The following is a 16,290-nucleotide window of genomic DNA, read 5'->3' on the forward strand; positions in this document are numbered from 1 at the left end:
TATGTTCTCCCCGTGTCTGCGTGGGTTTCCTCCGGGTGCTCCGGTTTCCTCCCACATTCCAAAGACGTACAGGTTAGGAGCTATGGGCATGCTATGTTGGCGCCAGAAGTGTGGCGACACTTGTGGGCTGCCCCCAGAACACTCTATGCAAAAGATGCATTTCACTGTGTGTTTCGATGTACACGTGACAAATAAATAAATATCCTATCTTATCTTAAACTTGAGAGGTGCGGCAGTGAGGCAGAAGAGTATGCCAGAACATGAAATCCCAAGAACACTGCTGTGCCCTATCAATGAACAGTTCCCCTTCACCGCCAGCCAAGGGTGGCGGTCTCCATGCCCAACAACACTGCCCATTCCAGACATTCTCACCCAACCCAAACATCCAGGGACACTTAGAGCAGATAACAGGATTTGATATTTCGTGCCGAATCTACATGTAGATTTACATAGATTGTAAAGCACCGAGGTTGGCCGTTGGCCAGACTTGTTTAGGGCGCGCAAGTCTCCTCAGTTCCATAGAGCAGAGAAGAGTACAGCACAGGGACAGGCCTTTCAGCCCACACTGTCTGGGCCGACCATGATGCCACCTTCTTTTTCATCTCTTCCTACACACTTCTCCCTCGAACATCGCCTTCTTATCTATGCTGAACGCTGTAAATACCTCATTTATTTTTATTCATTCATTTTTCAAGCAGCAGGCATTGCTGGCAGGGTCAGCATTCATTGCCCATCCCCAACAGCCCTCAAGAAGGTGGTGATGAGCCACCTTCTTAAACCACCACAGTCCTTCTGGCAAAGTAACCCCAGAGTGTCATTGGGAAGGGAGTTCCAGAATTCAGATCCTGTCACGATGAAGGAATGAGGATAGATTTCGAGGTCAAGACGGTGTGGGACTTGGAGGGGAACCTGCGGGATATGATGTTCCCATTGTACCTGCTGCCCTGGTTTTACCCGGCGGTGGAGGTCATGGGTGTGGGAAGTGCTCCCCATAATTTGTGAAATGACGCATACAGCAGCCACCTGGAGCCTGCTGTGGAGGGAATGAAGACAATATCGGGCTTCACGTTTCTATCTGGGTAAAGAACCATTTCCTAAATCCCCCGTCAGATGTACTGGTAGCTTAATGTACAAAAGGGAAGGCTTGTGTAGTGGGGTCGCTTCTATTGTTGTTGCTGGTGGGCGTGAGGGTGGAAAGGAGGTGGAGACTGGGCTTCCCTGATTTTTGTTACTCTGGTCTCTCTGGAAATGACGATGAGAAAGGAAGTGGTTAGGAATAGGATTAGGGGTAGGACAAGGACAAGGACGGGGATGAGGACAAGGAAAGGGAAAGGGACGGGATGAGGGATAGGTTTATGGGTAGGATTAGGGATAGGGGTAGAGTTAGAGATAGGTGTAGGGATAGGGTTAGCATAGGGATTGGGTTTTGGATAGGGTTTGGGTTAGTTTGGGTTTGGTTTGCCTCTCAGCTAGTGCCTTGCCAAGGGCCTACTGGAACTTGAGTACATTGCCAACCTGTTGCCCGCCACCAGGAACCAATGAAACAAAATGCAAGGTCATCTACTCGAAATGTTATCTATGTTCCTCACTCCACAAGTCCTGTCTGACCTGTTGAATACCGCCAGCATTTTTGCTTCATTACAAACTATAAGACCCAATGGTTCACCGGCATCCTTTGGGGAAGGGACCCAACAGCTGCTTTGATCAATGTGCGATTCCATTCCCGCATCATGGTTGACTTTTAACTGCAAGTGAAAGCCTCTTGGATCCTAAAAAGAATGACACTGTGGGGACACTCGCACATTGGGAAGCTCCCCTCAAGTTGTTCAACTTTCACAGGTACTGCCCTTCATTTGCTGAAAATATCCCAGAACACGGCTCCCAGACTGCAGTGGTCGAAGGTGGCAGCAAGCACCAACTCTTCAAGGACAACTGAAGAAGGTCAGTAACTTCCCTGCCAGTAATGTTCACGCCTTCAGAGTCCGTACTTAAAATATTTTTGCAGAAGCATAAATGACAATTTGACTCTCTTTATTGTTACATCATTCATTTCCAGCAATCTTCCCTTCTCCCTGACAGCTCATTACCCAATTGACATTTCCCGAATCTCACAGTCACATCCGGTAAGCTGCTATCTGTGTCCTTTTGCCCATTCCTTCACTTTCTTAAAACAAATGGCCAAATCCACATTAAAGTCTCAATCTCCAGTAGGTCAATAATTATTTAAATAGATCATTAATGTGTCACTTCTCGCTTTTAAATGGGATCTCGGTGTAGAGGGCAGCTGCGGAACGCCATGGCAGTCGCCAAGATTTCTATTTGTTTTTCTCTGCTTAAAAATACACGTTATTTAAAAGAAAAGTCTCAAGATTGCAAAAATAGCGGCAACAATATGGGTTGCAGGCTAATGCAGGCTTTAGAAAATCCACTATCTGCGCTGTAAATAATAATGTTATTTAGTGCAAAGCATGAACAAATTTAATTAGTAAGTCCAAACTAAATTAGGCAATATCTTCTCTCAAATATGTAAACAGAGTTGATGCTGGCTCTTTTCGAATTCTGCTTGGTTCTGAAGCCCTTGTGCTAAAAATAGCATGCCCTCGTCTAAATCAGATGTTAAATTTCATTAAGTGAGATCAAGTGGGGAGGAGTTGTGAACATTGGGACTGTGCGTGGTTCTCTTCATAAAAAGGGGCATTGTCTCACAAAACACAACCAACCAGCAATAAAATGAACAGGGCTTCCGATGAAAATGAATCACACTATTTGGTGCCCAGACATTTACACTGACCTTTTCCATTCTGCAGTTATTTAGGCCGAGAGTGTTGATGACTGCAACCTTCCCGTCAAGTGCCTGCTGCTCCCTCCGAAGCTGTTCCTTCATTTGCCGGGCTTCTTGGATCGCTTTAGCCATGGCGTCGTGGTCGTTCAAGTAACCCGAGGATGTGATGGAGGAGAGGATGTCTGGATAGGAGAAAGACAGGGTAGCTAACGCGGGTGAAGGAGCGACTGAATATACCAAACATTCGAAGTTTTACGAAACACATTCCAAGAGTACACTTGTTTTCAGGATTCCATAAACAGAATTACCAACATTTTATGGACCATAGCAAACAAGTAAGAGTAAGCTATTCAGGCCTTCTGACCTGCCCCACCACTCAGTACAATCCTGGTGGATCCTCTGTCTCCATATCATATTCTTGTTCTCTTGCCGTACCTCTTGGTGCCCTTTATATCGTCATAGAGTGATACAGCACAGAAACTGGCCCTTCAGCCCAACTCGTCCATGTCTGCTCAGGTGCCCATCTAAGCTAGTCCCAATTGCCTGCATTTGACCCATATCTCCCTGAACCTTTTCTATCCAGGTATTTATCCAAGCACTTTTTGGATGTTGTTATTGTACCTGCCTCAACCACTTCCACTGGCAGGAGAACTCCCTTCGTTCCATATACGCACCACCTTCTGCATGAAGAAGTTGCCCTTCAGGTCCCTTTTAAACCTTTCCCCTCTCACCTTAAACCGATGTCCTATTGTTTTTACTTCCCCTTTCCTGGGAAAAAGACTGTGCGTTCACCCTATCTATACCCCTCATGATTTTATACACCTCCATAAGGTCACCCCTCAATCTCCTACATTCCAAGAAATAAAGTCCTAGCCTGCCCAACGTGTCCCGATAACTTGTGTCTAGCTATTTATCTGTCTCCTTCTTAAACGTATTCAGCAAACCAACCTCTGCAGCCCTCTGTGTTAGTAAATTCTACAGGTTTATTACCCTGAGTGAAGGGAGTAATCCTCATCTTTGAATCTCTTGGCTTGTGAGCCCTCAATACAGATAACCCAGCCAGAGGAAACATGCTGCCCATATCCCAGCTGTCTAGTCCTATAAGAGGGCAGGAAATATTTTGCCTGCCTCCACCTATCATCCACTTGCCTCTGTCTCCTAATCCCATCGCTCCATCTGGCCATCATCATTCACCCGTTCTGGGTCCATCAATCACCTACTGGCCCCTATCTCACCGCTCCACCTCTCATTGAGTCATAGAGTAATGCAGCACAGCAACAGGCCCTTCAGCCCAACTTGTCCATGTCAACCGTAGCACCCACTATGATAATCGCATTTGCCCGTGTTTGGGTCATAGTCCTCGAAACCCCTCCAATCTATGTACTTATCCAAATGCCTTTTGAATGTTGTTGTTGTACCTGCCTCAACCACTTTCTCTAGCAGCTCGTTCTACCCTCTGCGTGAAGAAGTTGCCCCACAAGTCCCTTTTAAATCTTTCACCTCTCGCCTTAAACCTATGCCCTATTGCTTTCAGTTCCCCTTCCCTGCTATGTCGTCTCCCTATAAGTCAGGCCCTCAAGTCCTGGCAGCATCCTTGTAAATCTTCTCTGCTCTCTTTCCAGTTTAATGATGTCTTTCCCATAACAGGGTGACCAAAACTGAACACAATACAGTGCGGTCTCACCAACATCTTGTACAACTGCAACGTAATGTCCCAGCTCCTATACTGAATGCCCTGAGTGATGAAGGCCAGCATGCCAAACACTTTCTTCACCCTGTCTACCTGTGATGCTGCTTTCAGTGAACTATGTACCTCTACTCCTCGGCCCCACAACTGTTCCTTTTTATACTGGCTATCTTCCCTCTCCACAGTCAATCTCGATGCAGAGCTTCAACCCGAAATATTGATAATTCCTTTTGCCACACAGGTGCTGCTTGACCCTCTGAGTTCCTCCAACAGATTGTTTGTTAGTCTGGCAAGTTAATAGTTTCAACCGGATTGTCTCTTGTTCTTCTAAACCCAAGTGAATACAAACTGTGAATAATAGTTTGTGCATCCAATCTTCTCCTGAAAGTACCAAATTTCTGTGCCATCTAGTTCTCACTATTGAACGGTTCCCTTATACAATGAGATGGACTCTGACCTCACGATCTACCTTGTTGTGACCTTGCACCTTATTGCACTGCACTTTCTCTGTAGCTGTGATGCTTTACTCTGTACTGTTATTGTTTTTACCTGTACTACGTCAATGCAGTCTGTACTAACCCAATGTAACTGCACTGTGTAATGAATTGACCTGTAAGACAAGCTTTTCACTGTACCTCGGTACAAGTGACAATAATAAACCAATACCAATACCAGGTTTTAACTGGCTATACGATAACCAGGCCCATCTGAATCTCAATCAAATGCAACCACTTTGCTGTATTAAAAACAGAAAATGCTAGGATTACTCAACAGGTTGAAGAAGAACTAAGTTTTCAGCTCCAATGAAAGATCAAAAACCTAAAACATTAACTCTGTTTCCTTTTCCACAGATGCTGCCTGACCTGCTGTGTACTTCCAGCAATCTTTGTCTTTATTTCAGAATTCCAGCATCTGAAACTTTTTACTTTTTTTTTGTTCACCAGGTGCTACCAGGTGCTGTTGGACAACAAAAAAAATCATTGACCTTCCCTCTCCTACCCCAAAAGCCAATTTCAGTCCCCACAAGTAACACGGTGCAAGCTAGTAAATAAATCAGAGACTTCCATACATCTTAAAAAGAACCTGGTTTCTGAGAGTCTTCTGTGGTATGGACACCTGATGCTCCTTCAGAGCACTTACCAAATTACGTTGAAAAATTGACAGCCAATTTTTCACAAAGTCCTACAAACAGCAATGTGATGATCTGTTTCTTTGATGTTTGTTGAGGGATAAATATTGGTCAATAACTGGGGAGAAGTCACTTTCTTTTCTTCACCCTTTATGTCCACCTAATTGCTTTTTGGGGCTTCAGTTTATCAGCCAAGGCCTCAAACAATGCACAATACTCCTTTAATACCACACTGCAAACATTGGCCCGAATTGCATGCACAATTCTCTGCATTGGAACTTGAACCCACAACCTTTTGCTCAGCTGAGCCAACAGTGGAGCTTCCTGACCTTTTCAAAATTCCAGCAAAGCCCAATGAATGAACAGACAAATCCCTCACCCCTTGGTTCCATGCTGTATGATGAAAAGGACCAAGGAACAACTCTTCCAATGGGATGCTAATTATTAAGTTAACAAGGAAACAAATTGGTTAAAAATGAGACATGAATTGTAAGAGTCTATCCCCTGTCCCAAACCTATCTTCCAAAACTAATGAATCGATAATAAGAGGCTCAGATGATTTCGGCCCAAGCAAGAACTTTCTGGTGTAAAAAAAATTAGCCTTTTATCTGATTGGTCAAAATCTACTTTGAGCAGAATTCAGTCATTGGCTCACTGGGTTGTTGTCGGTGTCCCGCTCCAGAAATCCGGCCCATTATCCAAGCTACTCCAAGTGCAGAACTTACATAGGATGCACAGCACAGGCACCGGCCATTTGGCCTAACCAACCAATATTGGCTTATGCTCCATCCAAGCCTCCTTCCCATCTTTCCTCATGTAAACCTCTCAGCTTCATCCCCTTTCCTTCTCCCTCACATGCTTGCCCTGTCTCCCCTTAACCACATCCATACTATTTGCCTTGACCACCCTCCATGATGGCATTTTCTACATTCTCACCACTTATTGGGCAAGGAAGTTTCTTCTCAATCCCCTATTGGATTTCTTGATGACCTTCTTCAGTGATGGCCTCTCCCTCACAGCTGAAAACATCCCCCCTACATCCACTCTGTCATAAAAGCCTTCAGAATTTTAAAGACCTCCATCTACCTCTTCTCAAGGTGAAAAGAAACCCAGTCAGTTCTTCCTCTTCTGAAATGTTCATCCTCGCCTTTTTAGTATCATTCTCCGAAATCTCCTCTGCATCCAGAACTACCACCACGGAGGGAGTATTGTGCTGTCAGAGATGATGGTTTTCTGATGCGATGTTTAACTGGTGTCTGTTCTCTCACAGAAACACCAAAGACCCATGGTTCCACTTAGATGAGTGGGTTGATTACCCTCAGTGCTCCAGCTGATATTTATCCCCAACTAATATCAACAAGAGCACAACTGTCCTAATGTTGCCTGTGGAACCCTGGTGTGCAGAAACTGGCTGTTGCGTTTTTCCACATCATGGAATAAAAACAGGAAGGAGTGCAGAGATTTACGAGAGTGCTGCCAGGACACAAGGGCATGAGTTACAGGGAGAGGTTGGGCAGGCTTGGACATTCAGGAGGTTGAGGGGTGACCTTATGGAGATGTAGAAAGTCATGAGGGGTATAGAGAGGGTGAACACACATAGCCTCTTTCCCAGGGAAAAAGAACTAAAAACTAGAGGGCAGAGGTTTAAGGTGAGAGGCAACAGGTTTAAAAGGGACTTGAGGGCAACTTCTTCACGCAGAGGGTGATGCGTATATGGAACGAGCTGCCAGAGGAAGTGGTTGAGGCAGGTAAAATAACAACATTTAACAGGCATTTGGATAGGTACATGGATAGGAAGGGTTCAGAGGGATATGGGCCAAGCACAAGCAAATGGGACTAGCTTGACGGGTACCGTGGTTGGCGTGGACGAGTTGGTCTGTTTCCATGCTGTTGTTACTCTATGATTCTGTGGTGACAATACACTTTAAAAGCACTCATTAAAGCACACTGTTGTATTCTGAGATTGTGAAGGCTCTTTTAATGACAGAGAAGGAGGCCATTTGGCCCATCACGTCCAGGGAAGCAATCCCACAAGGGTGATTCCCCCCTCTCATTACCTCCAGTGCCACCTCATTCTCTCTCACACTCGCACGTCACCTCCTTTCTGATACTTCTGGATACTAAACTACACTAAGAGGTAATTTACAGAGGCCACTTAACTGGCCAAAATGTCTTTGGGATGTGGGAGGAAACAGCGGTCACGGGAGCTGTAAGGCAGTAGCCCTACCTGCTACACCACTGTGCTGCTCTGTGTAAGTATAAACTCCTCTCTTGTTATTCCACCCCGTTTCATGCAAAAATATCAGCAGCACTTTAACTGTTAATAAAATGTTCCTAATCTATGCTGTGACCTTTTATTCTGAAAATGCCATGACTCCACCAAATGCAGGGCTTGTGGGAAAAGACATAAGTGAGCTACAATGAACAATAATCACCTACATTCTTTCACCTTTATCCTGCATGCCTGCCTGCAAGTTTTTACAGGTACAAGAAAAAGTTAACAAAACAAAAGTAAATAGCAGCTGCAGTAACATCACGAGAAAAGAATTGACCTGAACTTTATCCTAACGTGCTACTTCATGTCCCACCATCAGTAAAGTCAGGATCTGGATCGTAAGATGCAAGTTAATCATTTGTGGAGCCTTCTGCTTTTTCACTGTATCGTGCAGTTTGCTGTCAGAAGCTAAATCTGACACAACGTGGAACTGTGGAGAGGCGGGAGGGGAAGAGGTGAAAGATGGGAAGTGTGGCCATAGAGTCATACAGGCCATTTGGCCCATTAAGTTCATACTGACCATTAAGCACCCATTTACACTCATTCTACTTTATCCTCCCTGCATCGCAATCAACTTCCTCCCTGCCAGATGTCACTACTCACTTACAGACCTGGCACAATTTACTGTGACTAATTAACCTATCAACCAGATAGGTTGTCAGCCAAAGTTATTAACTATGTTAACCTATCAACCAAAGAGACTGTAGATGCTGGAATCTGGAGCAACAAACGATCTACTGGAGGGACAGCGGGTCGAGCAGCATCTGTGGGAGGGAAGGAATTGTCAACGTTTCAGGTCGAAACCCTGCATCGGGATCTGATACAGGGTTTGGACCAGAAACATCGACAATTCCTTTCTTCCCACAGGTGCTGCTCCATCCGCTGAGCTCCCCCAGCAAATTGTTTGTTGTAACCTGTCAACCAACATGTCTTTGGGATGTGGGAGGAGACAGGAGCACCTGGGGGGAATGCCTGCAGTCACAGGGAGAATATACAAACTCCACATGGATGGCACCCCAGGTCAGGATGGAACCCAGGATGTTGTAGCTGTGAGATAGCAACTCTATTGTAGTGTAGCGGTTAGCGTAACGCTTTACAGCGCCAGCGACCCAGGTTCAATTCTGACCACTGTCTGTAAGGAGTTTGTACGTTCTCCCCGTATCTGTGTGGGTTTCCTCCGGGTGCTCCGGTTTCCTCCCACATTCCAAAGACGTACGGGTTAGGAAGTTGTGGGCATGCTATGTTGGCACCGGAAGCGTGGCAACACATGCGGGCTGCCCCCAGAACACTCTACGCAAAGGATGCATTTCACTGTGTGTTTTGATGTACATGTGACTAATAAAGATATCTTATCTTAGATGCACCTGTGTAGCAATTCTGAGGAGGGCAGGAAAATAGTTATGGCACAAGACGCAGTTACCATGTAGACTGAATGATGAGATAATGTACCGCAAACTAAATAATGTGAGGAAAGGGTAGGGAGTCGGAACAGGGGAATCAAAAGGAGGAGGAGAGATCGCGGTGCTTGGGTGAGTGCAAGGAACTACCATGAGTACATTCACTGATGATGAGAGGGACAGATTGTGTCATTGGACAGAGTTACCACTGATCGTGAGAATAAGGTGGAGGAGAGAATGGGATACAGGAGGCAGTTGTCAGTGACACACTAAACAACTGGCTTGTCTGTTGTACAGATCACTGGAAGTGGTGCACAGCAGGGCCATGTCTGGAATGCAGAGCATTTGGCTCATAAATCCATTCATCTGGTAACCAGCATCCTGTGAAGAAACAAGACGCACTCTCACACACACACACATGCATGCACAACACACATGCTTATACAAACATGCATGTGCATACACAGGCACACACACACAACACACCCACAGACATGAGTGCACACACAGACACATATGCAGAAACACATGCAGACACACACGCGCACACATACAGCCATCGACACGTGCGTACGCACACACAAAGAACGCACATGCGCATACACACACAATCACAGAGTGCACACACACACACAGTGCATGCACGCACACAAACTGAGTGTACACACACACAGGCAAACACACACACAGGCAAACACACACACGGTGCTTGCTCACACACATACACACACAGTACTTGTACACACAGATAGAAACACACATACAGTGTATGCACACGCGCACACTGAGTGTACACACACACATAGGCAAACACACACACACACACACACACACACAAAGACATGCCCAGACACACACATGCACACGGATACAAACTGGGCGGGTCACGTACCTATTGAAGTCATTCGACCAGGAGTGCCACTTAACGTGGTGGAGATGGCAGGCTTGAGGTGGCCAGGTCCTGTGCTGGCTTTCAGAGTGGGGATCGGCGGGGAGCTCGGCGACACCGGCGACTTTGTGGGATCAAAAGTTTTCGGCTTGGCTGAGAGGTTTAGTGGCTGCGTCACCTCGTCCTAAACAATAACAAAGTAAAGCCCCGTACAGTCAGAGTAGAAGGAACAGCCGGAGCTCATCACAGAAAATGCAAGTATTTATTAACTGATGCAGCTCATGGCTCCAAAAACCAATAAACAAGAAGATTTGGCAGCCTTCTTCATAAATACTCATTTTGCCACTATCAGTGCACATAATGAGAATCAAAGAGGTACATTCAGTTGCAAAAACATGCTTTATAAATTAATCAGGCTGCTGATATCATTCCGTTGATGAAATAATTGCATCAAATTAAGATGGGACTTTCACATGGCAGAGCGACTGAATCAGATAAAGCTCCTCTGGCAGCTGTGCCCACACACTCCTGGACTGATTAACAAGATGACAATTAGTTCATTGGGAGGGTGGAGGGATGGGATGGGGGTGGGGTGCAACTCAGAGCAACATCTTGTTCTTGCACCGAGACTGGCCAATTATTACCTTGTGGAATCGGCGAGGATCTTGAAAAGTGGGACAGTTTGTACCACAAGAACATGAGCCTGTCCAACCATTCCATTGGATAATGGCTGATCTCCACCCTAACATTATTCACCTGCAGTTACTATAACCCTCAATGCTTCAACCTACCATTGCTCTGGTTTCCTCCCACATTCCAAAGACGTACAGGTTAGGAAGTTGTGGGCACGTTATGTTGGCACCGGAAGCATGGCGACACCTGCGGGCTACCCCCCAAAATCACTACGCAAAAGATGTATTTCACTGTGTGTTTTAATGTACATGTGACTAATAAAGAACTTATCTTAGTCTCAGCTCTGATAGTTTCAGTTGACCATCCCTCAAGGTTAAATCACACAAGAGATCCAATTTTCCAAACAATGGCTTCTCCGTAGTCTTCCATGAAAAAATAATCTAGAACTTTCTAATCTACCTTTCACCTCACTTTCACGACATCCTGAATTGCTTCAGGTCAAATGACGTACTTTTGAACTGTTGCCTCTTTAGTCCCTTAGGAAATGCAGCAGCCATTTTGTGCACAGAAAGCTCCCACCAACAGCAATGTGACGATGACCAAGTAATCTGCTTTAGTGGTGTTGATTGGGGGATAAATACTAGTCAGGTTAAGGAGGATAATTCTTCTGGTCTTTGTTGAGATTATGTGATGGAATCTTTTATAAGTGCTTGAGGGAACCGTCTGGAGCTTGAACTTTGGAAAGAGGGCACTTCCAAGAGGGCAGGACTCCCTCAGTATAGCAGCATAGTGGTTACGATAGTGGAGCAGCAGTCTGACCTCTGGACCTGTGCTCCAAATCCGAGAGTTGGAATCCCAACATAACAGCTGGGGAATTTCAACTGATGGAATGAACTAACTCCTGAATGGAAAACAACAATCGAGCCTGGATAATGGCAACAATGAAACTACTGGATTGCTGCAAAAATCCATCCCGTTCATTAAAGATGGAAGTTGGCTGCTCTTCCCTGATATACATGACTCCAGACCCACCAGTGTAGTTGACTTTTAACTGCCTCCACAGTTCAGAAGAAATTAGGGATGGATAATAAATGTTAACATTGCCAATGATATCAGCATCCTATGAACAAATAATTTTCTATAAAATACCACAGGAGAGTGTCAAGCTGGAGTTTTGTGTTCAAGTCCCTTAAACTTAACCCACAACCTTTGACTTAGAAAGGCTCTGAGGATCGAACATGCCTTCAGATTTTACACCAAGAATAAGATGCTTCCTTTCAGCATCAGAGCCACCTTCAGAGGCCCTTGCAACTTCCTACGGCTGGGTTATAGGTCATTCACATCAAATTGGTGTTTTTGTGGTGACGGTCACAGATTCCCCAGGGGTCACTTATCCCCTTAAACCCTAAATCATTTCTGATCATTGACCAGCATCTGGAGGAGAGAAACAAGTAACCGTAGCTGGCTCTTGAATTCTCGAGATGTTCTAATGTAATCCCAAATTTATCCATTTCAAGTAACATTGTCATTGTTACTTGAAATGGATAAACTTAGGATCCATTTTATGATCCCAAGTTTATCATAAAATGGTAAACTTTTATGATAAGTTTACAACATAAAGTCTACACTAATTCTTGTTATTCTGGGCTATGTAGGTGAGGCTATATTTGAAGGACAATCCAATCTTTTCCCGACTGCATTCCACTTTTGCTTGTTAGTCATCTCATCCCCTTGCCATCGGACCACACAGCGGAAATCCAGAAATCATCTCCCGATAAGCCGCGTGGACTTTGGGATAATTGGAGACTCGACTGAACACAAGCACTGAAAATAAGTAGGAGCAGGAGTCAGGAGTCCCTCAAGTTTGCTCCATCATTCAAAAAATAACGGATGAGATCTTGGACTTCTATATTGAAAAGAAATTATGAAACTAAAAAAGGGTTCGGATGCAATCACTCATCATTTAATTGAGTGATGGAGCTTGCCTGAAAGGCTGTCTGTTCCTACAAGCATAATATTCTCTACGTGTACCCTTACCCAGGCCTTTGGGTCTTTGTACTCCAATTCTAATCTTATGGAAATAGCCACTTGAAGGTACATGTGTTAAATCAATGGGAGGTATTCAAAATGATTTGAGGGGTTCAGGGTTAACATGCTCCCATAAGGAAAGGTTTAAGATTGTCATGCCCAAAGTCCCCAGCGATAAGGTGCAGTGAGAATTGGATAAGGTTAAAAAAAGGGGAAACTTATGTCAGACACAGAGAGCTTAGGACCTGAAAGAGTAGAGTAAGTGTAGGGATAAAACTACAAGAGAAATAGGAAAGCATAGAAAGATCATGAAAAAGTATTGGTAAGAAGAAGTTAAAGATTCTTCATAAGTACATAAACACCGAGAGAATAACGAAGGAAGTTTTAGGAGCAACAACCAAGGTGCTGGACGAACTCAGCGGATCAGGCAGCATCTGTGGAGGGAAACAGACAGTTTACGTTGTCCATTTCCCTCCACAGATGCTGCCTGACCCGCTGAGTTCGTCCAGCATCTTGTTTGTTGCTCCGGATTCCAGAATCTGCAGTCTCCTGTGTTCTCCAAGGAAATATTAGGGCCTATTAAGGACCAAGAAGATAACCTGTGTGCGGAAGCAGACGTGGGTAAGGTCCCGAGTGAATACTTTGCGACCGTCTCCACAAAAGTGGGTGATGCTGCAGTCACAGGAAAGAAGGACGAGTGTGAGATATTGGATGGGAGAAGCATCATGAAAGAAGTATTAAGATTAAATATTTAGCATCTTTGAAAGTGGATAGATCATCAGGACCAGGTTAAATATAACCCAGTCTAATAGAAGAAGCAAAAGGGGAAACTGTGGAGCCTCTGGTCACCATCTGTCAACCCTGCCTGATTACAGGAATGGTGCCAAAGGATCAGAGGACTGTTTGTACCATGGTTTAGAAAGAGTGGGAGGGATGAACTAAGTGCTTACAGTCCAGTTAATCGAGCTTCACTGGTGGGCAAATTATTGGGATCATTTCTGGGGGACAGCATGAACCATTTAGACAGGCACAGATTAATCAGGGACAGACAGCATGAATTTCACTCTTAACATTACAGCGTAGTACAGGCCCTTCAGCCCACAATGTTGTGCCAACATTTTATCCTGCTCTAAGATCTATCTGACCCTTCCCTCCCACATAGCCCTCCATTTCTCTATCATTCATGTGGCTATCTCAGAGTCTCTTAAATATCCCCAATGTATCTGCCCCCACAACCTCTGCAGGCAGTGTGTTCCACGCACCCACCACTCTCTGAGTAAAAAACTTACCCCTGACATCCCCCTTATATCTTCCTCCAATCACCTTAACATTATGCCCCTTCGTGTTAGCCATTGTCGCCCTGGGAAAAAGTCTCTGACTGTCCACTTGATCTATGCCTCTTATCATCTTGTACATCTCTATCAAGTCACCTCTCATCCTCTTTCTCTCCAAAGAGAAAAGCCCTAACTCACAGGCAGCATCCTGGTAAATCTCCTCTGCACCCTCTATAAAGCTTCCACATCCTTCCTATAATGAGGCGACCAGAACTGAAAACAATACAAGTGTGGCCTAACCAGAGTTCTACAGAGCTGCAACATTCCCTTGCGGCTCTTGAACTCAATACCCCAACTAATGAAGGCCAACACGCCATACGCCTTCTTAACAATCCTATCAACTTGCATGGCAACCTTGAGGGATCTATGGACGTGGACCCCAAGATCCCTCTGTTCCTCCACACTGCTAAGAGTCCTACCATTAACCTTGTTTAGGGGCAGGCACAGTAGTGTAGCGGTTAGCATAACACTATTACAGTGCCAGCGAGCTGGGTTCAATTCCGGCCGCTGTCTGTAAGGAGTTTATATGTTCTCCCCATGTCTGTGTTGGTTTCCTCCAGGTGCCTTGATTTCCTCCCATATTCCAAAGACGTACGGGTTAGGAAGTTGTGGGCATGCTATGTTGGTGCCGGAAGTGTGGCGACATTTGCGAGCTGCCCCCAGGTCACGCTACGTAAAAGATGAATTTCACAGTGTATTTCGATGTACATGTGACTAATAAAGATATCTTATCTTATCATGTTTGTCTTGCAACTAAGTTTTTTAAGGAGGTAACAAGGACAGAAAATGAGGGCAGGGTGTTTGATACAGTCTGCATGTGCAGACTGATCAAAAACTAAAAAACCTATGGGGTCCAAGGGAAAGTTGTAAATTGGGTCTAAATCAGAGTGTAATGATTGACAGGTGACAGGAAGGCTGTTGCTACAGGGCTGGGAACTTGGACCCTTGTTTTTTTATTAATGATTTAAATTTAATGAAGAGAACATGATAAAGAAGTTTGTAGATGATACAAAATTTCTTGTGTGATTGACAGAGAGGAGGAAAGCTTTGGACTGCAGGAATGATATCAATGGACTGGTCCGTTGCGCAGAAAATGGCAAACAGAATTTAACCTGGAGAAGTGTGGGGGTGATGCATTTGGTGAAATGCACAAGGCAGGGAGTATACAGTCAATGGGAGTTTTTTCAAGTGGTGTGGGAGAATGTGGGTACCTTCGATTGTGTGTCTGTAGATCTTTAAAGGTACAAAGACAGGTCATTAAGGTGATTTAAAAGAATTCAGGGATGCCTTATGAGCCTAGGTGACAGCCCGTAAGAGCAAGGATATGAAAGGGGACTGGATACAACACTACCTAGTCAACAGTCAGAGTACGGTGTCCAGTTCTGGTCACCATATTATCAGAAAGCTGTGATTGCACAGGAGTGGTTGCAGAGAAAATATATCAGGATGTTGCCTGGACCAGAAAATTATAACCATGAGGAAAGATTGGATAACGTGGGATAGTTTTCTTTGAAGAGAGAAGGCTGAAGGAGACTTAATTGAGTTGTCTAAAATTATGAGGTGCCAACAGAAATAGAAAGGATCTATTTCCCTTAGTAACGAGGTCAATAGCCAGGGCACAGAGATTTAAAGAAATTGGTATAAGAATCTGAGAGCAAATGGGAAAAATATTCTTTTCACCCAGAAGATTTCAGGGGTCTGGAACTCACCTCCTGAAAGGACAGTAGAGTCAGAATCCCTCACCACATTTAAACAGTAGAGTGCAGACATAAGAGACTGCAGCTGCTGGGGTATGAAGTAAAAAACAAGCTGCTAGAGGAACTCCTGCAGTCCAGATGAAAGTCTCGACCCAAAACGTCAACTGTCCATTTCCCTCTACAGATGCTGCCTGACTTGCCGAGTTCCTCCAGCAGTACATTTAAACAGTACTTGGATGTGTACTTGAAGAGCTTCGACCTGTAAGGGTACAAACCCAGTGCTGAAAGGCAGGAATAGGCTGGATGGCTCTTTTGACTGACACAAGCAAGATGGACTGAATGGCCTCCATCCGTGTCATATAATTTCCATAATTCTATGATTTCACATCCTTTGCATTTACTTCTGCCTCGAGCTACCTTGATCTGCCGCTCTAGAGTT

The 16,290-nt window shown here is 44.8% G+C and overlaps 1 protein-coding gene across 10 annotated transcripts in view; it reads right to left on the reverse strand.

The window, feature by feature from the left end:
• Nucleotides 1-16,290, reverse strand: part of sox5 (SRY-box transcription factor 5) — a 353,819-nt gene that overhangs the window by 61,364 nt on the left and 276,165 nt on the right. For all 10 annotated transcript variants that reach the window (XM_052033500.1, XM_052033492.1, XM_052033495.1 and 7 more), the window contains 2 exons: nt 10,163-10,343; nt 2,792-2,964 (listed from right to left, as the gene is read on the reverse strand). In XM_052033500.1, coding sequence (XP_051889460.1) covers nt 2,792-2,964; nt 10,163-10,343 — 354 coding nt within the window. The remainder of the gene's footprint in view (nt 1-2,791; nt 2,965-10,162; nt 10,344-16,290) is intronic.

Source organism: Pristis pectinata, chromosome 19 (genome assembly GCF_009764475.1).
Source record: "Pristis pectinata isolate sPriPec2 chromosome 19, sPriPec2.1.pri, whole genome shotgun sequence".
Taxonomy (NCBI): Eukaryota; Metazoa; Chordata; class Chondrichthyes; order Rhinopristiformes; family Pristidae; genus Pristis; species Pristis pectinata.